Source organism: Pongo pygmaeus, chromosome 3 (assembly GCF_028885625.2).
Source record: "Pongo pygmaeus isolate AG05252 chromosome 3, NHGRI_mPonPyg2-v2.0_pri, whole genome shotgun sequence".
Lineage (NCBI taxonomy): Eukaryota > Metazoa > Chordata > Mammalia > Primates > Hominidae > Pongo > Pongo pygmaeus.
The window spans coordinates 5,123,750-5,150,000 of record NC_072376.2 but is presented as its reverse complement, the minus strand read 5'-3'; the positions used below and the strand labels follow the sequence as shown (position 1 = coordinate 5,150,000).

At 55.8% G+C, this 26,251-nt stretch overlaps 1 protein-coding gene across 4 annotated transcripts in view; it reads left to right on the top strand.

Annotated features, from left to right (window-relative positions):
• SORCS2 (sortilin related VPS10 domain containing receptor 2) overlaps positions 1–15,748 on the top strand; it is a 548,409-nt gene extending 532,661 nt beyond the window's left edge. Inside the window, exons 22-27 of one of the 4 annotated variants that reach the window (XM_054485673.2) lie at positions 1,335–1,447; positions 2,583–2,708; positions 6,302–6,401; positions 7,251–7,353; positions 10,038–10,141; positions 13,240–15,748. In XM_054485673.2, the coding sequence (XP_054341648.1) occupies positions 1,335–1,447; positions 2,583–2,708; positions 6,302–6,401; positions 7,251–7,353; positions 10,038–10,141; positions 13,240–13,304 (611 nt within the window). In that variant the 3' untranslated portion in view covers positions 13,305–15,748. Of the gene's footprint in view, positions 1–1,334; positions 1,448–2,582; positions 2,709–6,301; positions 6,402–7,250; positions 7,354–10,034; positions 10,184–13,239 lie in introns of all 4 variants that reach the window. The other 3 variants (XM_054485672.2, XM_063663495.1, XM_063663494.1) reach the window with 3 other exon arrangements.
• The last annotated feature ends 10,503 nt before the right edge of the window (positions 15,749–26,251 follow it).

Here is a 26,251-nt window from a genome sequence, read left to right as displayed (position 1 = left end):
GGTGGCCCTGGGGTGGGGAGGGAGGGGCTGGATAAACATAGCCCTGCCCTGGCTGTGTGGCCTGGGCAAAGTCTCCCGGTCTCTCTGGTCTCAGTTTCCCCATCTGTAAAATAAATACTGACAAATCCTGTGTCCCAAGACACTCATGGGACACAACACACCAGGGATAAGGTCACCCAGCAGCAAGACAGCCAGGTTTGGGCACTGACTCTGCCTGCCTCCAGGGCCCCCATCCTCTTGGCACCTCTGGCCAAGCCTGAGCATTGTCTCATGATGGCAGCTTAAAGAGGACTCCTGTCTAGAGAAACGCTGAGCCTCCTTTTCTGAATCTGCATCCTCATTTATCTGTGCTCACTGGGGGCTCTTAGTCCCTCGTGGGAGATATTTACAATACCAACTGGTCCTAAGACTGAAGGAGAGCCCCCTTGTCAAAGAGGCAGATCTCATTGCCACCTTCATCACAGCAATAAACCCTCATTTTGCTTTAAGAACAGCCTCTACTGTGGACAGCAGCCATCAGTTAAATATTTAGTTGGACAAGCACGCGGAGGGTGGGGCTGCCCACACAGGCCCTTCACACCCTGGAGGAGGCTGCCCTTGGCTATTCTTCATTCATTGCTGGGCTGGGAGCTTTGCAAAGGCCATCACCACCCTCATTGTAAGATGTTGGGTTTGCAGTTCTCAAAGCACTTGTCCCTTGAGCCCGTCAGCCCTGCACAGCCTCCTCCCACTTTACATGTGAGAAAACTGAGGCCTGAGAAGTGGAGGGGTTAAAATTTATCTCTGGGGCCCCTGGTGACTTTAGAATTGGGCTCTGAGCCATGAGCCGTGGGACATGTGGGAGAAAGAGAAGAAGACAGGGCTCTGCTCTCAAGGGACTCTTAATCTGGTGGGGGGACCAGCAAATTGAAGTCCATGGATCCCTGATGGATGAGAGGCTGACCTCATAGGGTGTGTTCATCCTTGTGAGTCAAGGAGGCAAATCTCACAGAGCAGGCTTGGTGCACACCAGGCCTCCCTCCTGGGTCAGCGCATCTTTGCTATCATCACTGGCATCTTTGTCGCTGCTGTTATAAGATGGCAGCCAGTGACCCAGGTCCTGCCTGGGACAGACCACCACTGCTGGCATCCAGGGAAGGAGCTGGTTTCCAAACACTAAATCAGGACTGCTGTCGGCCTGCTTGAGAAGACGATGGGGCTGCTGGGCCCTGGGATGTGAATCAAGGGCCTCCCGGGACCATCCAGGGCATGAGGCTGCCCCCGACCCCCACCCTGGAGCCGTCAGAGCCAGGCTGTCCAGGACTGACCAGTCTCCCTTCTCTGCCTCTTTCCAGATCAATTTCAGGTCATGCCTCTGCAGTTTTCCAAGGAGCTGGATGCCTACAACCCCAACACGCCTGAGTGGAGGGAAGACGTGGGCCTGGTGGTCACCCGGCTGCTCTCCAAGGTGTCCGCCCAGAGCCTAGAGCCTCCCCAGCCCCACGGTGCTTCTGGCATCCAGAGAAGCCCAAGGGCCCCGGGGCGCCCAGGGCAAGGAGAGGCGGGTGGCACTGCCCCTGCACACGATGCTCTGGCCTTCGGGCCAGCTGGGGGTGTTGAAAGCTGTGGGTGGGGGGCAGGCACACTGCCTTTATTTAGGGGGACCTGCAGCTGGAGCGCCACCTCGCAGGGGAGGGACCACAGGCACCCTCCACGCACACAGTCCAGGGACCACCTGCTGTTTGCAGGAGACCCCACTGTCGTCCTCCAGTGCTCCAGAGTCTCTTTAAAGCAATTTTCCTTCATTCACTGAACTTCTCTTCTGGGCCAGACACGAGACAGAGAGAAGAACCCAGTGTGCTCACTGGCCTCAGGAGCTCCCGGGAGGCAGACATCAGGGCGGACTGTAGCACACCCAAGGCCCTTGGCCCCCCAGTGAGAGAGGACCAGTCCTCTGGAGCCACCTGAGGCTGTCACAGGCTGAGGCCTACTCTGCCCAGGCTTCCCCTCCCGTGAATAATGCTGGTAAAAGGGTCCTGGGCACTGAAGGTTGAATCAGGGTTTGCCAGATGGAAGTACGTGGAACGGGACTTCCAGGAGGCAGAGGCACCTACATGAGCAGTGCCTACGGGCTGAGAGCATATTCTCTGTGGGTGTATGGCCCTGGCTGGGCCTGGGGTGTTAGGGAGTGGGAAGGGGGAGGCAGCTGGAGTCAGTGGGGCCCGGTCACAGACCTGGAATGGTGTGGTAAGGAGCCTTGTGATGGAGGACGTTAGCCAGGGAGGAAGGTGCTGGTGCTCACTCTAGTCATGGTCTGAAGAATGGACTGAGGGCCAGGCCTGGCCAAGGGGAGGCCAGTGTGAGGGCACAGGTCCTGAATAGCAGGGCTGAGGGCCCCGGGTAACTGGGTGCAGGAGGTAGCTCAGGGCACTCTGGGACCCTGGAACGATCCCCACGCCACGCAGGGTTCAGGAACGGCCTGCGGGACAGGTGTGCAGGACCCGGACAGGCCAAGAACGGAGAGAGGGTGTTCCCGGGGGCCCCGGTATGAGGCAGGGGATGAGGAAGACAAGCGGACCATGGTGGCTTAACTCTCCCCGCAGGAGACCAGCGTCCCTCAGGAGCTTCTGGTGACCGTGGTGAAGCCGGGGCTGCCCACTTTGGCTGACCTGTACGTGCTCCTGCCCCCTCCCAGGCCCACAAGAAAGAGGAGCCTCTCGAGTGATAAGGTATGTCCTGTGGCCGCTGGACTCCCAGGTCCTCCCTGCACATCCCAGGGCTCGTGTCATTTACAACAAGCAGGGAAGTCTCAGTGGCTCATGGCATAAAGGCGTCTTTCTCGCTGCATCACAGTCTGACTCAGGGTGGGTAGACCTCGTCCACCCGTGCCTACACCCTCTGGAAGTCACACAGCCTCTAAGGTCACTGTGGCAGAGGTAGTCGATGGGAGGACACAGGCTGGACCACCTCCCAGGGGGCTCGCTCACTTCCTCTCCCATGTCATTGGCTGCAGATGGTCACATGGCCCCAACCTGACTGCCAGGAGCACTGGGAAATGAGGCTAAGCACTGTCAGGGAGACACCCGAGGGTGTGGGTTTCAGGGCCGAGCAGAAGTCAGCCCCCATGCAGTTAGAAAATGTCTATTGCACAGGACAACTTCCAAGTAATAGCCCTCATGGAGGGGATAAAAGACCTGCCATGTGACAGGTGTGGGAAGGGGACTCAAAGATGAACCAGAATCCCTTCACACCCACTAGGGTGGCTAAAATTAAAAAGCAGACAATTCTAAGTGTTGTCAAGGAAGCAGAGAACTTGGAACCTCTCACACTGCTGATGGAAGGGGTTCAGCTGCTGTGCAAAATGGGCTGGAAATTCCTCAGTAAGTTATACCTAAGTTACCGCATGACCCAGCAAGTCCACTTATAGGTATATACCCAAGAGAAACAAAAACATACATCCACAGTACATGGATTCACAGCAGCATTACTCATTGTAGCCAAAAAGTACTCATCAGCTGTTGAAGAAACAAATTGTGGTCCAACCTTACAATGGAATATTCTTTGACCATCAAAAGGAATGAAGCCCTTGACACCTCTGACAGCATGGACGAACCTTGAAAACATGATGCTAAGTGAAAGAGGCCAGTTGCAAAAGACCACATAGTGTACAATTCGATTCATGTGAAATGCCCAGAACAGGCAAATCTATAGAGACAGAAATAGATGAGTGGTTGCCAGGGGCTGGGGGAGGGTGCATGGGGAGTGACTGCTAAGGCTAGGGGATTCTTTGGGAGAGGATGAAAACGTGCAGGAATTAGATAGTGGTAATGCTTGCACAACTTAGGGAATATACTAAAATGCATTAAATTGTACACTTTAAAAGAGTAAATGTTATCGGTTTCTAAAAATGAACCAGAAGCTCACATAGCCTGCACTGGTCAGGGAGACTGACACTCACTCAGGTGATCTGGAAGGCGTGGCCCGTGCAGGGGAAGGACAGTGCACACTCCAGCATGTCCACGTGGTGCCACATCCCGTTTTACAGACACGAGAAGTGAGGCTTGGCGAGGGCCACTGTCAGAAAGGACCAGAGGCAATCAAACAGCAGAAGCACTTCTACACATTAGCAGCAAGCTACCTGGAAAAGAAATCAAGAAAACAATCCCACTAACAATAGCATCAAAAATTAAAAGCAAAATAAACTACTTAGGAAAAAATTGAACCAAGGAGGTGAAAAACTTAGGAACAAATTAAACCAAGGAGGTGAAAATCTTGTGCACTAAAAACCATAAAACACCAGTGAAACAATTTGAAGAAGACACAAATCGATGGAAAGATATCCTGTGTTCATGGATTAGAAGAATTTATATTGTCAAGATGTCCATACTACCTAAAGTGATCTACAGATTTAATGCAAGGTCTATCAAAATTTCAATGATGTTTTTCACAGAAATAGAAAAAAAAATCCTCAAATTGGTATGGAACTACAAAAGGCCTGAAATAGCCAAAGCCATTTTGAGCAAAAAGAAAAAAGCTGGACGCGTCACACTCCCTGACTTCAAAATGCACTACAAAGTTACAGTAATCTAAATAGCATGGTACTGGCATAAAAACAGACAGATAGACCCATGGAACAGAATAGAGCCCAGAAATAAATCCATACATGTATGGTCAATTGATTTTCAATAAAGCTGTCAAGAAGACACAATGGAGAAAAGAGAATATCTTCCATAAATGTTGTTGGGAAACTGAATATCCACATGCAGAAGAATGCAATCAGATTCTTACACCCTCTACAAAATCCAGCTCAGAGTGGATTAAAGACAAATGTAAGACCTGAATCTGTAAAAACACCAAAAGAAAACATAGTGAAAAACTATGCATCAGTTTGAGCAATGCTGTTTTGCAGATGATCCCAAAAGTACATGCAACAAAGGCAAAAATAGACAAACAGGATGTCAAACCAAGAGACCCTTGCACAGCCAGGGAAACAATCAGCAGAGTGAAGAGATGACCCACAGAGTCGGAGAAAAGATTCAGGACGCATACCTCTGACAAGAGGTTCACATCCAGAATACGTAAGAAACCCAGCTCCATAGCCAGAAAACAAATGACTCGGTTAAAAAATGGGCAAAGGAGCCAAGTAGACATTTCTCTAAAGGAGACACACAAATGGCCAACAGGTATGTGGAAAACATGCTCACCATCTCAAATCATCAGGGAAATGCTCATTAAAGCCACAGTGAGACATGGCCTCACACCTGTTAGAATGGCTATTGTCAAAATAACAGAGCTGACCAGTGCTGTGAAAGGCAGCCGGGTCTCCGAGCCTGCCCAGCCCTGGGTGATGACTGATGCTTGGATCCGGGAGGGAGTGAGAGGGGCTGGGAGGGAGTGAGAGGGGCGAGGAGGAAGCCCTCTTCTGCGCCGGGCACCTCACGCATTTGTCACGTCACGCAGACCCTGGAGGAGGATGCCCGTGGCCCACAAGGCTGGCTGCCTTTTGGCCACTGCCCTCTCCAGCTATAGGTGCCCCCAACCCTGCATCCCTCACCCTACAACCCAGCACCACGTCCTGGGATATCCCTCCCTCAGGTAGGGGGTCTGATTCTCCTGTCCTGCCCTGTCTCATTCTCTTCTTGGTCTTCCACCTCCAGGAAGCCTTCCCTGACCACTACTGGAGGATGGCGCCTCCTGGAGCACCCCTGCGTTTCCCCAACGTGGCACACTCCGTGGCCTGTGTCTTTTACATTCCCGACTAAAACAAGAGCTCATGAAGGGCAGAGCCATGTCTGGGTCACCTTTGTGTCCCATCCATGGTTCTTGGTGAAAGTTCCCTTGTGGGTGATTATTCTGATGGTACAAAGGAGGACACTGAGGCTCAGCGAGGCCAGGTGGCTTGCCCAGCCCCATGGCTCCAGAGAGTCCAAGCAGGACTCACACTGGTCCACCCAGCTCTCCCATCCTCCTCTGGTGGATCCCAGAGCCACCCCCAACTCTCCTCTACCTCTGGTAGATCCCATCAGATCCCCCTCCCTCTCCCCACCCCTCTGGTAGATTCCGGCAGACCCTGCTTCCCTGCTGCCTGGTGGAGGACACCCCCTCACTCTCTCCATCAGAGGAGGGCCCTTCTTCCCCTTACACGTGTGGCAGACTCCCTCCCCCACCCCCCATGGAGGACCCCCTCACTCTTCTCCTGGTAGAAGACCCCCCAACATGTGGAGACCCCTCACTCCCCTCCTGGAGGAGGACCCCATCCCCCTCCCCTTTTGGCGGAGGACCCCCATGGAGGCTCCCCTCACTGTCTCCTCTGTGCTTGCAGAGGCTCGCCGCCATCCAGCAGGTGCTGAACGCACAGAAGATCAGCTTCCTCCTGCGAGGTGGAGTCCGGGTCCTGGTGGCCCTGCGGGACACAGGCACAGGTGAGCCACTGGGAGCTCCCCTGCGGAATGGGTGGAGGAGGCATCCAGGCCCTGGAGAAGGCATGTCCCTGCAGGGCCCTCGGGCAGATGGCCCATATCCCCTTCCTGGTGGGTGTTCACCTCTGATGGAACTGAGAACCCACCCAGGTTAGACCGAGGGCCCTGCTTTCCTCCGCAGATGCCCCATGGAGCACTGCTCTTACCTGACATCCGCGCTTTGGGTCTCAGATAATCTCTGCCCCTTCCCCGACCCACAGAGCTGTCTCCTCGGCCATCAGTCATCCTTTCCCCTTTGGGGCAAAAGCCTTTGCAGAAGCTGATGAGCTTTTCTCTGCTGTGTAAAGACACCATGCCCTAGAAACTTCACAGGTTCACCCCACGCCAGCATCAACATAGCCGGGGAGCTCTGCCCACAGCCTCCATCCCCAGTGGGAGCCAGGTCAAGGGGCGGGGACCTCTCCAAGGCCACACAGGATGCACTGCTGCTCTTTTATGGCCTTTGACCCCTCTCAGCCACATCAGGAGTGCCAGCCACGGGCATGGAACAGCCTCCACACCAAGGAGGCTGGGGCAGGGACAGGCAGGGGATAGGCAGGGACAGGTGGGGGATGGGCAGGGACAGGTGGGGGACAAGAAGGGGTCAAGCCGGTAATGGGCTGGGGAAGGGCTGGGGAGGGAATGGGAATGGGCTGAAGACAGGCAGGAAATGGGCCAGGAACAGGCAGGGGACAAGCTGGGGATGGGCGGGGAACAGGCGGGGGACGGGCGGGGGACAGACGGGATGGGCTGGGGATGGGACAGGGATGGGCGGTGTCCGCGGCCCTCCACTGACAACCGCTTTGCTTGCAGGTGCCCAGCAGCTGGGCGGCGGCGGCGGCTACTGGGTGGTAGTGGTGCTGTTTGTCATCGGGCTCTTCGCGGCAGGAGCGTTCATCCTCTACAAGTTCAAAAGGCAAGGCCCTTGGCTGCCCTCATCTGCGGGGGCTCTGACCATGGAGCCGTAGGCAGCCAGGCCCAACTCACTCAGGCAGATCTAGAAGGGGCCCCAGCAGGGCCTCAGAAGGGAGTGGTGAGAGTTTGTGCCTGTGATGGGCTGCAGGGGGAGGTGCTTGCCTGGCTCTGTACCACCTGTGGGGTCCCTGGAAGAGACGGCTGCCACTCGCAACCCAGAGAGCATCACCCACCCACCCACTCCTCCACCCTCCCCAGGACATCCCAGCCATCATCCCGTTCAGCCCCACCCACCTCACAGGGAGGACACTGCCCATCTCACAGATGAGGAAACCGGGCTCAGAGAGGTTAAGCGGTTTGCCCAAGGTCACACAGACGGCCAACCTCAGAGCTGGGTCCTGACCCAGGCCCACCCACATCCCAGGCTTCCTCAGCCGCCCGCCCATCCCTTCCCTCCCCTCTAGAGTGCTTGAGAGCTGCTGAGCTTCCTGCCAGGTGCTCCCGTGGGGAGGGCTCTGGGTGTCCCCATGAGGGAGCTGCTTGTGCTGAGGCTGGGGTGAGGTGGCAAGAACAGTGTTTGTTTATTGGGAGGGGCTTTCATACCTCTCTTCCCTTCTGAGCCTGTTCCCTGGCTGTGAAATGGGTGTGATCCCCCCACACTGGGATGCGTCATGGCCACCCTGCAGGGGCTGGACAACCTGAAGTTCCCTGGACGCTAGACCTGGAATGAGCAAAGAGACCCGGCCCTGGCAGCACACCAGACAGCTTCCCTGCAAATGCAGCTCCCAGATTTGGCCCTATTGTTTCTCCCCTGCCTGCTGGTTCAGCTCCGGGGGCCTCAGTCTCCCCATCAGGGTCACCCTTGAGGACCATCAAATGCCACAGCTCACCCCTTCCTTTTGGCTTATTTGGAGCCTCGGGCCCTTCCCCGATGCCAAGCCTTAGCCTTTCATGGGCCCTGGACTCTCCCAACCCCTCCTCCTGCTCCCGGTCCCACTGTTTTATGCACTGCGGGTCTTTTGAGTAGTAGTTTCATGTGTGCTCCCGTTCCACAGGCTGGCCCAGGCTCTGGGACACAGCATTAACTGTCTGGGAGCACGTCCAGGAGCTCCTTACCCGCCTTGTTACTCAGTTCCATCCAAAGGGTTGGCCTGAGGCACTCAGAGCTGAACCGGAGAATCTGGGAGGACTTCCCTGAGGAAGTGACTTCTGGTGGGGATCCTGAAGGATGAATAGGAGTTTGTGGGGCAAAGAAGTAGAATAGGGTCTGTCCTGTGGTCTTTCCCAAATTCCAAACTGAGAGAGGCACTGGCTTCCCAACAGGTCTATCCAGGGGTTCCGTAGGCACTGCAAATTTAAATCAAACTCAGCATCTTCTTCCCCCAAAGCTGGTGCTGAACAAATAACACCGTCCTCTACCAGGTGCCCAGGTCAGGAGTCCTACCTCCTTCCTGTGTGTCCCCCCTCCAGCCTATATCCCATGGCCACTGCAAGTGGGGTTTGTCACAGCAACGAGGTGGCAGGGGCGGCCTTCAAGCCCAGGCTTTCAGGTCCTGAAACCAGGCACCCCACTGCCCTGGAAACAAAAGCAGCTTAAAGTTGGTGCTGACAAACCCAAGGGCTGTGACTCCAAGCTCTGGGAGCTTGAATATATTGGGCATAGGCAGAAGTGCCCAATATCACAGCAGAGCAACGCCCCATTTATCCCCAGTGGCCTGAGGCTTTAGGCTCTGGTGCGGCCTGCGCCCTCGGGAGCTCCCAGCTTGCTCATGGGCTGGGCTGGGCAGCACTGACAACCCAGTCAAAGCCCTCAGCCACATGTCCCTGGGGCCCGGCAGGGGCCTGGCCCTCGTCTCTCAAGGCTCTAGACTGAAGGAGCAGGGCTGCTTTGAGCATTTAAATCCAGTGGTGAAGTGTTGCAGCTTATAGGTGATACCGGCCACCTTCTGTCACCCTCAGAACTAGTCACAGGTCCCGCCCCACCCCATCCTGCCGTCAAAATGTTTCCAGAGGGCTGGCGATGTTCACTAACTGCATCTGAGAAAGCCCCCCTCTCCCACTGAGTCTCAGTCCCCTCATCTGTGAAATGGGACCATGACCCTGGGTTTTGATTGGACTAAGTGGGGTGTCGTGCATGAAGGAGCCTGGCCCAGGGCGGGTCCTGAGCCGGGTCCCAGTGGAGGCAGCGGGGCTGTGCCCACCCTCTCCCTTTCCTCGCTGGGAAATCAAGGACAGTACTCCCCCAGGACGCCTGGACGGGGCTCAGCAAGTGCGTCTCAGAGCTGGGCCGGCTTGTGCCTCCTGCGGGAATGTGTGCCCAGCCCAGTGGCAGGGTGGCCAGGTGTGGGGGGTGGGGAGGGGAAGAGGATATCATGCCCTCTCCCTGCCACATGCCCGCTCTTCGCTTCTCAGGGGAGATGACAGATACACAGTGATCACCCAATGTGTCACGGAAGAGGGAATCCCAGGGCTGAGGGATCATGCAGGAGGGAGGGCTTCCTGGAGGAAGTGGCTCTGAGCAGAGATGGGGCAGGAGGCAAGACTTGGGGCTGGGGTAGGCACCTCTGGAGTGCTGTGGGCACTGTGCACCACACTTGGTGTGGCCAGGTGGCCAGCAGAAGGCTCCAGGGACAGGTGGCCTGGGAAGCTGCTCCAAGCTGAGCCGCCCTCACCTCTGTCCAGCAGGAAACGGCCAGGCAGGACTGTGTACGCCCAAATGCACAACGAGAAGGAGCAGGAGATGACCAGCCCCGTGAGTCACAGTGAGGACGTCCAGGGCACTGTCCAGGGTGAGGAGTTTATAGATGATGATCTCGACTCGCAGACTCTAGGTAACGTCCGCCCCAAACCCACCCCGCCCTCCCACAGGCCACCCCGCTGGGCCACTGGGGCCAGCAAAACGCACAGGACCCTGGCCCAGCAGACCTTGCCAGTGGGTCAGTCGGGCCCACTGTGTCCCCTCCATCTGATGAAGGGATGACAGGACCTGCCAGGGCTGCCCGCAGAGATGAAATCTGAGACCTGTGGATGCTGAGGGCCCCGTCCCTGGCAATGACCAACAGCCCCCGACAGCCCCACTGAGGCAGGGAAAGGATGGGAAACACGGCTGGCTTTGAAAGGAAGCCTGACTCGGGCCTCAGGACATGGGAGGCCTTTCCCCAACAGCCGCTCCCTCAACACCCCCAGTCCTCCCCTTCACTGCAGTAGTGATCTAGGGAGCACCCCACACATGGACCTGTGGCACCGCACTTTACAGTTTATGAAGCATTTCCACTGATGGGATCTCCTTCGCTCCTGGTCATGCCCAGCAAGGAGAAGACCAGTCATCTACGGCTGCATGACAAACCACCCACCTCAGCGGCGTAGCATTGTTTATGGCCGTTTTCTCTTCTGGTGTCTGGGAGCTGACTGGGCTCAGCTGGGCTGCTCGCTGTCAGGGTCTCTCATGAGGCTGCAGTCAATGGCTGGTGCAGCAGTCATCTCAAAGCCTGCCTCACTCAGATGGCCGGCAATTAATGCAGGCAGTCAGCTAACCCCTCACCTGGACCATCGACCGGGACACCTGCACATGGTCTCGCTGTGTGGCTTAGGCTTCCTCCCAGCATGGCGGCTGACTTCCAAGAGCATGTGGAGGGAGGTGGCCAGGCAGGAGCCACACCCCTTTCAGGGCCTGGCCTCGAAGTCATATCCTGTCACTTGTGTCTTGTCCTGTCCACGTTTGAGGGGAGGGGACACAGACTGCATCCCTCAGCTGCAGTCAGAGCGTGATGCCATCCAGCACAATAGGCACTACAGCTCTTCCTCTGGATGAGGGGGGAAACTGAGGCTCAGGAGGCTCTGAGACTTGCCAGAGGGCTGGGAGCCTGTGCTGCCAGAGCCATGGCACCAGCCCTGCATGCTGTATCGGGCAAGTGCAGCCGGCAGCCGGGCGGTGTGGGCACTTTCCATGCCTGTCTCAGCTAAGCAGCCGAGGAGGCAGGCTCTTCCCTAGAGCTGAGGACATGAAAGTGCAGAGACATGGACCGTCCTTGCCCAAGGTCACAGCTAGTGGGGTAAACGGAGCTGGAACTCACATCTTGGCAGACCCCAGGGACCCGGGGTCTCCCCTATAGTTCCTGTTCTCTCTTAACAATCCCTGTCTGGGCCTGATTTTACGGTGATGTCAGCACACACCTCTCACCATTGCTGGGGGGTTCTGCGGTAGTTTCCAGAGCAGAGGATGGCACACAGGAAGCCACAGAGGTCTTGGCACCACCAGCTGCTGCCACTGCCGTTCTGATGATCCGGCTTGGAGCGTCACTCACACTCTGCATCCGGGATGTCCTCAGAACGTGAGCGGCGGAAACCACTGTCCCCACTGTGCAAATTATTGAAAGTGAGGCTCAAAAAGGAGAAGTCGCTCAACCCGGCCCCAGCCAACCACTGGCTGACCTTGGAGCCAGACCCTGGCCAGCCAGACCCCAAAGCCTGTGACCTTCACACTCTCTTGAGAGGGGTCAGGGCAGCTGAATGGACCGGCCACGGTCCCGCTCTGCCTCCCCTGCGCGCTCTCCAGCCCCTCACCAGGCCTGTCTGCCCCACCCTCGGTGGGGGTCCCTTGTCTCCAGCATCGCCAGCCCAGGTGTGTTCCTCATGGCGTGATGCATCTGTAGCCTTGGAAACATCACAGGAGCCACGTACTTCACTGAGCGCTCGCTCTGTGTCAGGCCCCAGCTCAGCGCCTCCCAGACACCATCTGACTTCCCTGAGGCAGACATCGACATTGCGTCCACTGCACAGATGAGAAAGCTGAGGGTCAGAGCTGTTACTCAACCTCCCCAGGTCACTTAGTGAAAAGAGGTGGAGCCGGGCTCAAGCCTGACTCAGTGGCTGTACAGCTGTGCCCCCCCAAAGGCCCCAGGCCGCGGGTGAGCGTCCTACAACTCTAAAGACTCCTCCACTGGTCTTGCTCCTGCTGGGGCAGGAGGTGGTCTTGGGGCTCCCTCTCCTGCAGGCGGCGTCACCCCCATGCTCACCCCCAGGCCTTCTTGAGTGGACAGAGGTCACAGGGTCTCAGGAAGACAGGGCTCGGCTCCCCAGCCCCTGATGGCTCTTTGCTTCCAAGTCCCTAAAGAGTAATCCTAGTGGGGTAGTAAGATCCGTGCAGCCAAGCCCTTGGTCCATGCTGACCTTGCCAATGCAGCAGCTGCACTTCCCCGTCTGACCCACGACAGTCCTTTGAGGGGTGCGGTTGACCCTCACATTAGAGATGATGAAGCCAAGGCCCAGCCAAGTGAAGGATGGGCGAGGACTCAGGCATGGCCGGGCTGTGCCGCGGGTGCTCCCAGCCATGTCTCCTGGTGCCCTTGAGGCGGGGCAGCTCTGGGTCCTGGATCCTCGACCTGTCTCCTTGTCTCCTAACCAGCCCCCACCCAGGACGCCCGGCTCACCCCTTGGCACTGACATCCCTATGCCCCCTCTTTCCCACTCTCGCCTCCTGGGGCCTCGCCACTCTACGCCCTGCAGCGCCCACTGCCAGGAGAGGGCGGAGCCTCAGCCCCTCTCGCACCCCCTTGCTGCCGATGCCGGGGGCGATCCCCACGCAGGTCAGTGGCTGTGGCGGGTTGGGGCCGGCCTGGGCCTCACCTCTCAGGCCCTCTGGGGCCCACTGCTTGTGATGGCACCGGGAGAGCCCACTCCTCAGGCACCCACCTAGGAACCACGGAGACCCCCACCTAGGAACCACGGAGACCCCCCTGCACCTGCACGGGCTGAAGGAAGCCAGGGAGGCCCACTGCACGTTGGCTCGAGGCGCTGCCTGAGGCCACCACCGTGTCCCCTGTGGCCCTGTCTCCAGCCCTGGCCGAGGGCTTGTGCTCACAGGACCTGCGTCTCTTCTGTTTCCTAGGCAACCACTCAGGTGTGGTCCTGAGCATCAACTCCCGAGAGATGCACAGCTACCTGGTGAGCTGATGCTGCCCCAGCATCTGTCGTTTCACCCACGGAGGGCACAGAACCACCAGTGAAGCCGGCGGCTGGACTGGCGCCCCTCAGAGACCTGCGGAAAGCCCCTCCCCGAGTCGTCCCCACACCAGGCGACAGGCACCACCCCCTCTGATAAATCCAAGCCCGCCCAGGCCCACGGGGGCCCACGGGACCCCCCGGACATGGCCCTGCCCCTATGGCAGGTTCTGCCCCCAGACCCCACACACGGCCGCCCCACGTGCTGTCACTCAGCCTGAGGCCTGACTTCTTCAGGCTGAGGCTGGTCGTCCTGGAGCCCGCCCAGTACCTCGGGCTGCAAGAGCTGCAGACCCGTTCAGACACTGCGTGGCAGGCTCCTTCCCCGCAGAGGCCGGGGCCTCCCTGACTTTGCTTCTTCATTCCCACCTGTGCAGCCACCCAGTCCCTCTGTGGGAGCCTGGGAGCCAGGCCCTCCCAACACCACAGCACCCTCCAGGCCCCCCTGCCCTCCGGCTGGAAACTGCAGCTCTGTAAATGCCTCTCTAGGTAGCTGTTGGTGGTGGTGGGGGTGTCTCACTCTCTGTCTTTATAGCCGGCAGTAGCCACTGGGGTGGCTCTGTCAGAGTCCTGTACTCGGGAGCCCCTTTCCCTGAGTGCCCAGGGTGCCTCCTCTGCCCAGAGGGGCAACAGCTCTCCCTGGTTCTCCCCAGGGCAGATGGGGTGGGGAGGGCTCAGCACCCAGTGCCCATGGTTCCTCACTCCTGCCAGCGTGCAGCACCATCCTGCAGGCTTCTTCCACCGGGTGGCTCTTCTCCCACTGGGTCTGGGCTCTGGAAAGAGCCAGAAGCCCCCAGAAAGGTGGGTGGTGGAGACGGCTCCGGACGTGCCAGTTTTCTGCAGTTCCTTATAGGCGAAGGGACCCAGGTGGAAACCAAGCTGGGGGAGGCTGAGGATGGCAGGGCTGGAAGGGCCATCAGCGTGCCCCTCATTTTCAAGAAGGGGAAACTGAGGCCCAGGGAGGAGAGTGACTGAAGGTCACAGCAGAGGTGGCCCTGAACCCAGCCCTCTGTGCCCCAGTGCTGTGCGGTCTCCACACCCCACAGGTTCCTAGAATCAGGGATGTTAGTGTAGGTCTATAGGAATATAGGGGGTGGGGGGGTCACCTTTTGCCTTGAAATGAGAAGTCAGTAGCCCCTTCCTCCTCCTCCCTCCACCCCCTCCTCTCTGGCAGGGATCTCAGATGACCATGGCCTCCCTCTCAGGGGGAGAATGCCAGAGCCCTGGCTGGTGGTGTGCTGGCTGGGGGTGAATCCCAATGAGGGTCCCTCTCAGAGGGGGAGAACGCCAGAGCCCTGGCTGGTGACACGCTGGCTGGGGGTGAATCCGAGTGAGGGTGCAGACGTTCTCCATGCACCATGTCTGAGCTTGGGGGAATTGCCTCATTTTCCCTGGAAAAGAAACATGGTCCATTAGAGGGGAAAGCCCAGGGGTGAATCTTCACACCCCAAACAGTGCCCAGTGGGGAGCAGGCGCCCGCTCCTTGTTGAGTAAACCACCCGTGGAGACTGGAGCCTCATATCCCTGGGTCGGGGGGCATTCAAGGCCACAGGACAAGGGGAGCACCCTGGGCCACACAGGCGTGGAGGTGTCCCCACCCCTGCCACCTGCCCCCCAGACCCAAAGCTCTCTCCCCACCCTGCCTGCCCACCTGGGGCTCCTGTGCCCCCTCCCCACTCCAGAGGCCACCCTGCAAGTTGTCCTCAAGGTCATCCTGGAGATGGGATCCAGGACGTGGGGCCATGACTCTCTGGGACCTTGCCACACCCCCCACTCCCCTGCGTGCAGTCTGCAAAGACGCCTTTGCAGGGACTTTTGTCCTGCTGGCCACCCCACCCACACCTGTCCCTGGCCAGCAGGCCGCCTGCAAGAGTCAGGCACACAGGGACAGACATGGCGAGCACAGTGCAGGCCCGGGGCCCACGGGCAACATGGAACCCTGGGAACTGCCCTCCCCCTTAGCTCACAGTGCCTGCAGTAGCCACTCTAGGTCGTTGGCCTTCCTTGACCACTCCATTTAATTCTCTCAGCTGTTTGGGTAGGGTTTTTCCCCTTAGTTATTTGTGGGTTTCCTGTATTTTATGTTAATATTTCTATTAAGAACATTTTGGGCATGTGGACCCAAGCACCTGGGAAGGAGGTGGCATCTGAGGCAGCCTGATACTTTCCCGTCTGTGCACCCATGGAGATGGAGGCGTGGGCCCGTGGCTGTCCCTGGTTGTAAATTCGAGGGTCTGCATATCTGATGTTCAGGTAGACCTGGGCTCCTGGGAACGAGGCCATCAGCTGCCATGCACATAACAAAGAGACAATGCATTCCTTCTTATTTTTCCTTTTTAAAAATCGATGAATCATTTGTGATGCTTTTAACAAAGATTAAATGAATTTGATCAGCTTTTGCCTTATTGTGAAGATACTTTCCTCATTTCCTGAAATGCACTTGGGCGCACACACAGGCCCCTAGGATCGTGGTCCCAGAGGTGAGGTGGCTGAGGACCTCGTGCGAGGGACAAGGACTAGGCCCTACACGTTGGGACGTTGGGGAAGGCTGCACATGGCAGTGGCCTTCAAAGTCATGATCTCCCCGGTCGGCTCTCAAGCACTTTCACACATGTGGGCTCATTCTGTCACTCAAGGCCAGCAGAAGGGGAACCAGAAGTGTCGGCCAATTTTCCAGAAGAGAAACAGAGACTCCCAGAGGCTGAGGGCCTGGAGGTGGTGCAGCACAGTCCCACATCTGATGGGACTCCTTTATTTCTGAAAGGCCATTTGCTTTAGTCTTTGAGTTGACAGAGGCATGGACTTCTATCCCAATTGATGCTCCAGCCTCCAAAACTGCATTCACTATAGCTAGCCACTGGGTGTCCACACCTTCTCTGAAACTTCAACTGTAATAGCTGGAAAAGAACACTCTTTCTTCTCACTCTCATCTTACACGGTTAGAGAGAGAGAGAGATGGATGAACATACTTTACAGATGTGTTCACATTTGCTAAGTGGTTCCCAAGCCATTTCTGGAAAGAATGAGGTTGCAATTGCCTAGTGGCTGCTCAGGGGGAGAGAGCTGGCAAGGGGCTGACAGCAGACACCCTGGCATCCCAGTGAGCGTCTGCTATGAGAAGCCCTTTCTCCTGGAACCGTTGTCCCCAAATATGGTCAACTTGCGCGTGAAAGTATTTTAAGAGCTGTAATAAAACAAGGCATTCTTTTCACAGCGTGGAGTGATGGCGATTCTGTTTTTGACTTGCACACAAGTCAGTGCAGGGTGGGGAGCAGGGAATCGCCCCCAGGTGTGACCACTGAACCATGTCCAGTTGGCGGGGATAAAATAGACCCACTAAGGTTGGGTAGAGCGGCACCCCTCATGCACACACACACACACACACACACACACACACACACACACACACACACACACACACACACACACACACACACACACACACTTCCTTCTCTGGGCCATGACATGTTCTTGTGGAGTAAAAACTGTGGATTTCAACATCAACTTCCTGCCAGATCTGATGCCTCTTTGAACTTGTGCCAGGCCCTGGGCTGGGCTCTGGGCCTGGGGCAGCGAATGAATGCGACCAGGCTCTGGCCCCTGGACCTTGAAGGAGACTCAGGCTGGGTGAGGTGGATGATGACTGCACAGCTCAACCAGGGAGCACCTGGCCCAGCTAAAAATCCCCAGTCTGAAGCCATGGTTGAGCTGGGTGCAGACCGAGTGCAGGTGCTCATGAGAAGACGCAAAGGAGACGGATGTCCAGGGTTGGTGCAGTGCAGAGGCCAGCAAGGGGGGTGTGTGTGTGCTTGTGTGTGACCAGTGACAGAGACAGATAGTGTGAACACAGCAGTGTACTTCAGAGCCCTTTGCATGTGACCATTTTACTCCCTTGTGCTGACTGCCAGGACTCAGGGAGGAAGTGAGATTCCCTCAGCCACCCTGTTTGACAGTTTCCATTCTCACTTCAGTGCGCCAGACTCTGTGAGTGTCTTCTCCCTGGGAAAAGCTAGTGAGTGTGGTGAAGGCTTCACACTCCCACAGCATTCATCTGGAACCTTTTGCTGGAATGATCTCCCCAGCTGGCAGCAGGAGGCCATGTCTAGACAACGGGAAGGCCCGCGATGGAGCTAATGGAGGCGTCACCTGTTCAGATGACAGAGCTAATGGAAGCATCACCTGTTCGGATGACAGAGCTAACGGAGACGTCACCTGTTCAGATGATGGAGCTAACGGAGGCATTACCTGTTCGGATGACAGAGCTAACAGAGGCGTCACCTGTTCAGGTGACAGCAGCAAAGCATGCCCATTGGCTCTGCTTTTGTAACCTGCCACAAGATGCTGTTTGGCCTCTTCTCCAACCTGAGCTTCATGTAGATAGGGCAGGTACAAGCAGCCAGGTCACAGATGAGGAGACCAAGGCATCCCAGGTGGCTGGGAAGGGGGCAACAACTTTTAACTGAAATATGGGGCATTGCTTGAAAGCTCCAGCTAAACCCCAAATTCAAGGTAGCCTTGAGTTTAGTGTCCAGAGTAATTTGGGAAACAACAAATCTCAAAGGAACAGAGAGAAACATGCAATGTCATGGACATGTATTACGAGGACAAAACCCCTCACCTCAAAGATCCAACATGATCATTCCTTTGGTTCAATGGGGGAAACAAATGGCCGATGATGGAAGGTTCCAGTAGTCAATCACAGTGGCTGCTCCCGAGGCCTCCTTGCAGCAGGGGAGTTGGCCACCAGGGCCGTGGGATGGCTCTCAGAGAAGGGGCTGGGGAAGGAGCATTCTGTGTGCCCAGCAGGCCCAGAGAAGGGCAGCCACCTCATTTCTCAGTCACATGGCCCCAGATGCCCCTTTCTGTGGCATACCCGTGACCTCTCTAGAGGACACCCCAGCAGTTCCAGCCCCAGCACGCAGGGATGTGCCCCCAGAAGGCACTGTGGGGACACTGCTTCTGAGGCTGCTGTCAAGACCAGCACCCATTTCCACAGGGATTTGTGCAAAATCAGGGTTGGTGGCCAAGAGGAAGTGGCCCTTGGCATCCGGAGCCACTGGGCACTCCCAGCGGTGCCTGGGCTTTTCCCCCGTCCAACACACACAATGTCATCGCGCACCAACATAAGACAAGGCTGCTCCAGGATCAAGATGAGTCAAGACAAAAGTGAGACCACTGTGCAATCAGACCACACAGGAACATTGTCCAACCTCCCAGAAATGTGTAGACACCTTTCCCTGCTGAGATAGGCGAGGGCTGCGGTATCACTGGCCGGGCTCCTGCCTCCCCTGAGTCACCCCTCTCTCTAGAGAAGATTGATTGAGATGCCAGATCCTAGCATGACCCCGCCTCCTCACAGCCCCTAATCCAGAGCCAAGCCCAGCTTCCTTGAGTCCCCTGCTAAATCACCTCCCACTGCCCACACCTGACAATCATCAGGCCCTTCTAACCCCACCGAGACGCCCAGGTTCTCCTTGCTGCACTGAGTGGTAACCCAGCTTGCTCAGCTACAGGTGAGCTCCGGGGGTCCCAGGCTGGGGGGCACTAACAGAGTCCTCTTTTAGTGGGGTGGGGTGGCACTGGGGAGGAACCAGTGTCTGCACGTGGGCAGCACAGACCCTCTCAGCAGGAGCAGCCAGATGGAAACCCACGCCAGCACAAGCTCAGTTCTAACAAAAGCCGGGGAGACGCAGCCACCCCTGCACACGTGGGTTGGGTGGGAGGTCTCTGACTTCCCCACCTGTCCCGGTCACACCCAGAGTCCTTAGGCAGGAAAACGTGGCATGAGCCTGGGGCTGCTGGAATGATTGCCAAGCACTGCCATTTCCAACGTGGCTCGGTGGCAGTGGCACTTCACCGCAGTCCCCAACCTCTGCTGGGCCTGGCATCATGTTCCAATCCACCGGGACGTCTCCTGCAGCCCGCACAGCCTGGGGTCTTTTTGCAGTTGAGTGAGTTCAGACTTGCCAGTTCCAGGTTCTCAGTGGTACCAGCACAGGCGTTTAATAATGTGTGCCCAGAACCCACGGCCAATTCCATATCGTTACAATTCGATTGTTAATCACAGGCAGCGCCAGGCCCAGCAGACGGCCTGCTGTGCTCCTTCTAGGGTTCTAGAATTCTTCCTGGCTCGGCAGTGGAAGAACAGTGCCAGTCACGTCTTCTGCAGCTTGCATTGGCCCAAATGTTCAGCGCTGTGTGTGATCCAATGAGTGTTCAGGCTTTGGAGGCACAGAGAGGCTGTGCCAGGCAGCAGAGCGTGGAGCCCAGTGGGATGGCAGTCCTCGTGACCCCCTCAATTAGTCTTTGTGGTGCACCCAGCCTAATGTCGGGCACTTTTCATGCCCCTTCTGCAACATGCTGGTGGCAGCTCCGTGGAATAGAGGCCTCCATCCCCGTCTCATAGTCCAGGGAAGCAGGGCTCACAGAAACCAAGAGCCAGGAGCAAAGTGAGCACTGCAGAATACCCAGGCCCTCCCGTCGCCACCGCACCTCTTCGGGGGAGCTCAATGTGAGTCTCGGCAGGAGGATTGCAAGGACCCACGGAAGGGAGCAGGGACCCACGGAGGGGGCAAAGTGGGCAGCCTGCCACAGACAAGGTCAGGCAATAGAGGGGAAGGACTTCACTGATCTTTATAAAATGTCACTTGTGCATCGAGAGGAAGCTGGGTGACCAGGAGGAGGCCGGTCTGAGCTGGTGTCCCGAGCGCTGTGGTCAGGGTGAGTGGGTGAGACGTGGAGCCGCCAGAACCCATGGGCAGCTGGAAAGACGGAAGTTGAGGACACTGCCTGGACCAGGGCCTGAGAAACCAGGCGGGCGGTCAGAGGCCTCATGAACTGACACAGGCAAGAACAGGGAAGGAGCAGGCCTGGGTGAGAAATTGAAACTTCTCTTTTGGAGTTGTTATGATGGGGGTGCCTGCCTGTCAGATGCCTATGTGGAGAGCCTCTGGAGCCATTGGCTGTGTGAGTGTGGCCCTCAGTAAGGAGAGGTCTGAGCTGAGAAGAAGCGGCCACCCCGCAGAGAGGGCGCCCAGGGGAGAATATGGCGTCCAGGGGGCAGTGAAGCCACACTGCCGAGTGAGGGGTGCTCCAGGCTGCAGAGAAGCTGAGTGGATGATCCGGCCAGACGAGGCTTTCAGGGGGTGTGAAGACAGAGACGGCTCAGGGCGGGTGGAGGGAATCGCGGAAGGCGAGGAAGAAGACAGCCAGCATGCATGCTAACACTATCTAGAAGTTTCTTATAACTCAGGAGCAGAGAATCGGGGCAGCAGCTGGGAATGTGTGTCTGTGGATGGTTTTGGGAAGAGAGTGGTGTGTGGAGGGGACTGACCCAGCAGACATGGAGAGACAGGCGGTGCAGGAGTGTGCGGCCCTATCCCAGAGCAGGTCCTGGAGGGGCGAGTGGGACAGAGCCCGCAAACAAGCAGAGGGGCTGGCCAAGACAGAAGCAGGGGCTGCATCCCTTGGAACAGGCCCAGGAAGGTGGAAGCAGAGGCTGCATCCCTGGGAACCCGCCCAGGAAGGTGGAGGCAGAGGCTGCATCCCTCGGAACAGACCCAGGAAGGTGGAGGCACGGGCTGCATCCCTGGGAACCCGCCCAGGAAGGTGGAGGCAGGGGCCGCATCCCTGGGAACCCGCCCAGGAAGGTGGAGGCAGGGGCCGCATCCCTGGGAACCCGCCCAGGAAGGTGGAGGCAGGGGCCGCATCCCTGGGAACCCGCCCAGGAAGGTGGAGGCAGGGGCCGCATCCCTGGGAACCCGCCCAGGAAGGTGGAGGCAGGGGCCGCATCCCTGGGAACCCGCCCAGGAAGGTGGAGGCAGGGGCCGCATCCCTGGGAACCCGCCCAGGAAGGTGGAGGCAGGGGCCGCATCCCTGGGAACCCGCCCAGGAAGGTGGAGGCAGGGGCCGCATCCCTGGGAACCCGCCCAGGAAGGTGGAGGCAGAGGCCGCATCCCTCGGAACAGACCCAGGAAGGTGGAGGCAGGGGCTGCATCCCTGAGAACCCGCCCAGGAAAGTGGAGGCAGAGGCTCATCCCTGGGAACCCACCCAGGAAGGTGGAGGAAGGGGTTACATCCCTGGGAACCCGCCCAGGAAGGTGGAGGCAGGGGCCTCATCCCTCAGAACAGGGGCCCAGGAAGCATTGGGTCAGTGGCTCCTCTTCGGACGGCTCTGTGTTCTCAGGAAAGTGAGAAGCACCAGCGTTGCTGAAAGTGAGGCGGGAGAGGGCCGAGGAAGCAGGAGGAGGTGTGAAATTGTCATTAGGAAAAGTGAGAAAATGGATAGACAAAGGGAGGTAATAAAATTGCCAGCAGGGTGAAGCCCCCACTGGAGATTTGGGTCACAGGGTTTAATTCAAAGCCTTCAGTGTGGCTCTGTTTCTCCCAGCCGCAGTCCATCACTCGGGTACAGGGGCAGGTAGGTGTCCTCAGGTCCCAAAACCGCTGCAGCAGCTCCAGACTCAACACCTTCCTCTTGTAAAGTCTACAGACACTGATCAGGTCACATGGCCATCCCAAAAAGAATCCCTGTGGCTCACTGTCTTACTCTAAAATCACGTGCTCCCCCAACCCCCTAAGCCACAGGTAGGGTCTCACCCTGGCAGCTGAGAAACAGGAAGACTGCTTCCACACATAGACTAGGAAGGCAAGACAGCCAGGGCACCAAGAGACAGACAGCTACCACGTGGCTCTGCACTTGGGACAAGGAACAACTGCAAAATGCAGCCAGAAATAAATGCTCAGGTGGCATGGGTTTAAAATCAGATGGTGGGACTGGGGACGACTCCATCTCAATCCTGGAGGTCTCGGGTGGCATGAGTTTAAAATCAGATGGTGGGATTGGGGATGACTCCATCTCAATGCTGGAGGTCTCGGGTGGCATGGGTTTAAAATCAGATAGTGGGATCGGGGATGACCCTGTCTCAATCCCACGGGTCTTGGGTGGCATGAGTTTAAAATCAGATAGTGGGATCAGGGATGACTCCGTCTTAATCCTGGAGGTCTCAGGTGGCATGAGTTTAAAACCAGACGGTGAGATCAGGGCTGACTCCGTCCCAATCTCGGAGGTCTTGGGTGGCATGGGTTTAAAATCAGATGGTGGGATCAGGGATGACCCCGTCCCAATCTCGGAGGTCTCAGGTGGCATGGGTTTAAAATCAGATGGTGGGATCAGGGATGACCCCGTCTCAATCCTGGAAGTCTCAGGTGGCATGAGTTTAAAATCAGACGGTGGGATCGGGGATGACCCCGTCTCAATCCCGGAGGTCTCGGGTGGCATGGGTTTAAAATCAGATGGTGGGATCGGGGACGACCACTTCTCATCCCAGAGGTAGATGCAGGGCGATGGCCTGCTGGATACAGAGGTTTGTCCGGGGGCCTTGCACGCCAGGCCGCCTTCAAGATGAATGCAGAAAAGAAGGGCTTGATCAGCTCTAAGAATGCAGCAGGCAGGAGACAGGACGCAGCTCATGAACCGGAAAACACCTGGTCTGAAGGGAGCCCTCTTCATTCAGGGATGAGTAACTCAAAAGAAAAACAACCACAGTACCGAGGGGCCAGAAAAACAACCCCACAGTCTAAGGCAGCTGGAAGTTTGCCCCGTGGATTCGGAGTAAAGGCATGCTGTGTGAAAAATAGTTTATTAAAGGCAGCCGGAGAGAATCTTGGAAATGATACGCATTTTGCCTTGATGTAAAATGTAAGAAAATATGCCCTCTTTGAAACAAGATAGTACAAATCTGCAGGCTGAGTAGAAAGTAAAGTCACTGAAGTAAGAGGAGCAAGGAAAGTACTAATGTATGAGCAGAATTAAAATGTGCATGAAAAGGCCGGGCGTGGTGGCTCATGCCTGTCATTCCAGCACTTTGGGAGGCCAAGGCGGGCGGATCACGAAGTCAGGAGATCAAGACCATCCTGGCTAACAAGGTGAAACCCCGTCTCTACTAAAAATACAAAAAGAAATTAGCCAGGTGTGGTGGCGGGTGCCTGTAGTCCCAGCTATTCAGGAGGCTGAGGCAGGAGAACGGCGTGAACCCGGGAGACGGAGCTTGCAGTGAGCCGAGATTGCGCCACTGTACTCCCGCCTGGGCCATAGAGCAAGATTCCGTCTCAAAAAAAAAAAAAAACTGTGCATGAAAGAGACGGCACAGAGGATGAGGCAAAACTGTGTCACCATCAAATAAGACTGATGAAATGTCTCTAAGAAGAGCAGAGGAGTAAGGAACAGAGAAAGTAAAAGATACATAAAAGACTGCATGAGCTCAGCAGTGAAAACCAGGCATTCCTGGGGAATAAGTCAACACAAACTGAGCTGAAAAATACCTGCTTGCAGATCAAAGAGGCTTACACGGTAATAGACGAAAGTCCATCCTACAAACATTCCAGAATTTGAAAGATAAAGATTAAAAAATCTACAGGCTTCCCAGCAGAATAAACAGAGCGCTTACGAGGGAATAGAAGGTAGGGCTGAGGGTCCTCCACGGTTCTGAATTGCCAGAAGACAACTGTAGAGGGATATGGAGAGGAAAAGTCTGTGGCTCAGTTTCAGTCTCTGTTACTCATTTGTAAAGCAAAAAGAAGGATTTGTATGTATTTGAAAAGTATGATTCATGCACCTTTCAAGAAAAAAAAAAATCCTCAAAGATATCCTCTTATCCATCAAGGGGTGATTCAAACGCAAGCACTTCAGTAATGGGGCATTTGGAGGGTATGAAAGGATTGTAGTAGCATCAACACTGCTAAACACTGTTCACCTAAATAAATGTGGAAGTAAAATAGAGTAAAAGTTAAAAATCCCTGTGCACGGCTCTGAAAACCAAAGAGAGGTTTGGTATTTGTTTTGAGACAACTGCAAGATGAGATTTGGGTAATTACATCCATTCCACATGGCTTCTGACCAGAAATCCCCAAAGGATGACTGCAGGGTTGCTGGTCATTTATTTATTTCTCACCGCACACGCTGTGGTGTCTGTTGTCAACTCAGCATTACTTATGTCTCCTCTGAAGTTCTCTTAATGCAAAGGAGACCCTGAGAATTTTATTTCCCGGAACCGACTTCCCGGGTTTCAGGAGTAAAATCAGCCAAATGAAAGGAGCCAACAGCAGACAGGAAGGAGAGGCCGCTGGTCACAGAAGCAGTTACAGGTAGGCATGTGGGCAGGAGCAAGGGTGGACGCAGCTCCCAGGAGAGCCCTTGTGAGCCATTTACTTTGCAGTTACAAACTGAACTGGCTCCTGGAAATTTCCAAGCAGTTCCTGAGATTTGCAGCCCCTTCTGGCAAAGTTGTTGGGAGTCAACCTCGTGAGTGAACAGGATTTTCATGACAGCTCTCAAGCCTTTCACTTCACCAGCCTTTGCAATGGTGCATAAGCCTTGAATTCCCTTTATTAAGTTTTTCCTAGTTGGAATAACCACAGCAGCTTCTAGATTCCTGACCAAAGCTGACTGACCTAGTATTTGGGATTTAGCACATTTGTCTCTTACCAAGGCTCCTAGAGAATCTGCAATTTTCTCCTCATCAGGCCCAATTGATGTCATATCACGGAGGTGGTGGGTCAGCATCATGTTCCGTGTAACAGGGAGACAAGCATCCCTGGAGACTGAAAGAGCTGGAGCAATGACGTTGACCTGAGGAGGAACTGTAAAGGTGCACTGCTATTCCTGCCAAGTGAAAGCAACTTGCTTATGGTGTCCTTACTAATAGGTAGAGAATCATACTTCATTACCACCAAACACCTTAAAAGGTGTTCACCAGATGATCTGCACACCAGGCACTAGGAACTATGTTTATTTCAGTGAAACTGACCACATCTGAAACTGAAGCTGCCATTGTAATCACCACCTTCAAAATTCACAAACTCAATCTTTTACCTAGGGAAAACAGAAGTGTTTATGGAGATGGCAATAGAAATCACCACCTGTATTAGGCCATTCTCACATTACTATAAAGAAATACCTGAAACTGTGTAATTTATAAGAAAGAGGTTTAATGGGCTCACGGTTCTGCAGGCTATACAGAAAACATGGTGGCATCTGCTTCTGGGGAGGGCTCAGGAAGCTTCTAATCATGGCAGAAGCTAAAGCGGGAGCAGGCATGTCACATGGAGAAAAAAAGGAGCAAGAGAGAGGGGGTGGGGAGGTGCTGCACACTTTTAAACAACCAGATTTCACAAGAACTCACTCATTATCACAAGGACGTACCAAATGATCCAGTCACCTCCCACCAAGCCCCACTTCCAACATGGGAGATTACAACTGAACACGAGATTTGGGTGGGGCCACAGATCCAAACCAGATCACCACCCCTGCATCCTTCAGGCCTTGCTTGGATCACGGCACTAATCTCTGCAGTTCTGATCATGCCATATTGCTTTTGTTTACTGTTTTAGTAGGTAGAAGACTTTGCAGGGGCCTTCTACTTGGCCCTTTGTACCATGATGAGCCGTTGGGTCTGGAAATCGTGCAGGGATTCTGCCTATTGCCCTGTGTGTGTCCCACCTACACATTCAGGCAGGAGGGAATGATCACAAGGTGGTTCAGTAACACGCCAGGCCCACTGTAACTCGGACAGGGGCCAAAACCCCATCAATATCCTGACCACCACAAACCCTTGCTCTGATTGGTGAGCCACATGGTCTGGTTGGTCCCAAGGAATTTGCTCAAGGTCAGAGACAGCGTCCATTCATTCCCCCAAAACTGTGAGGAGTCTTCCTTGGTGCACATCACTCCAGTATGTCTTTGGGGAAGGTTAGGAGGAAATCCTTTTTATAAATTCATGCCAGGACCATGCCTAAGGGGCTATAACATCCCCTGTATTCAAGGGCCTTCGGGTCTGCGACCTGGCTCAGGTCTGGGGATGGATTGATAAGGGCCCTAAGTTTCACGGTGACTCAAGCAG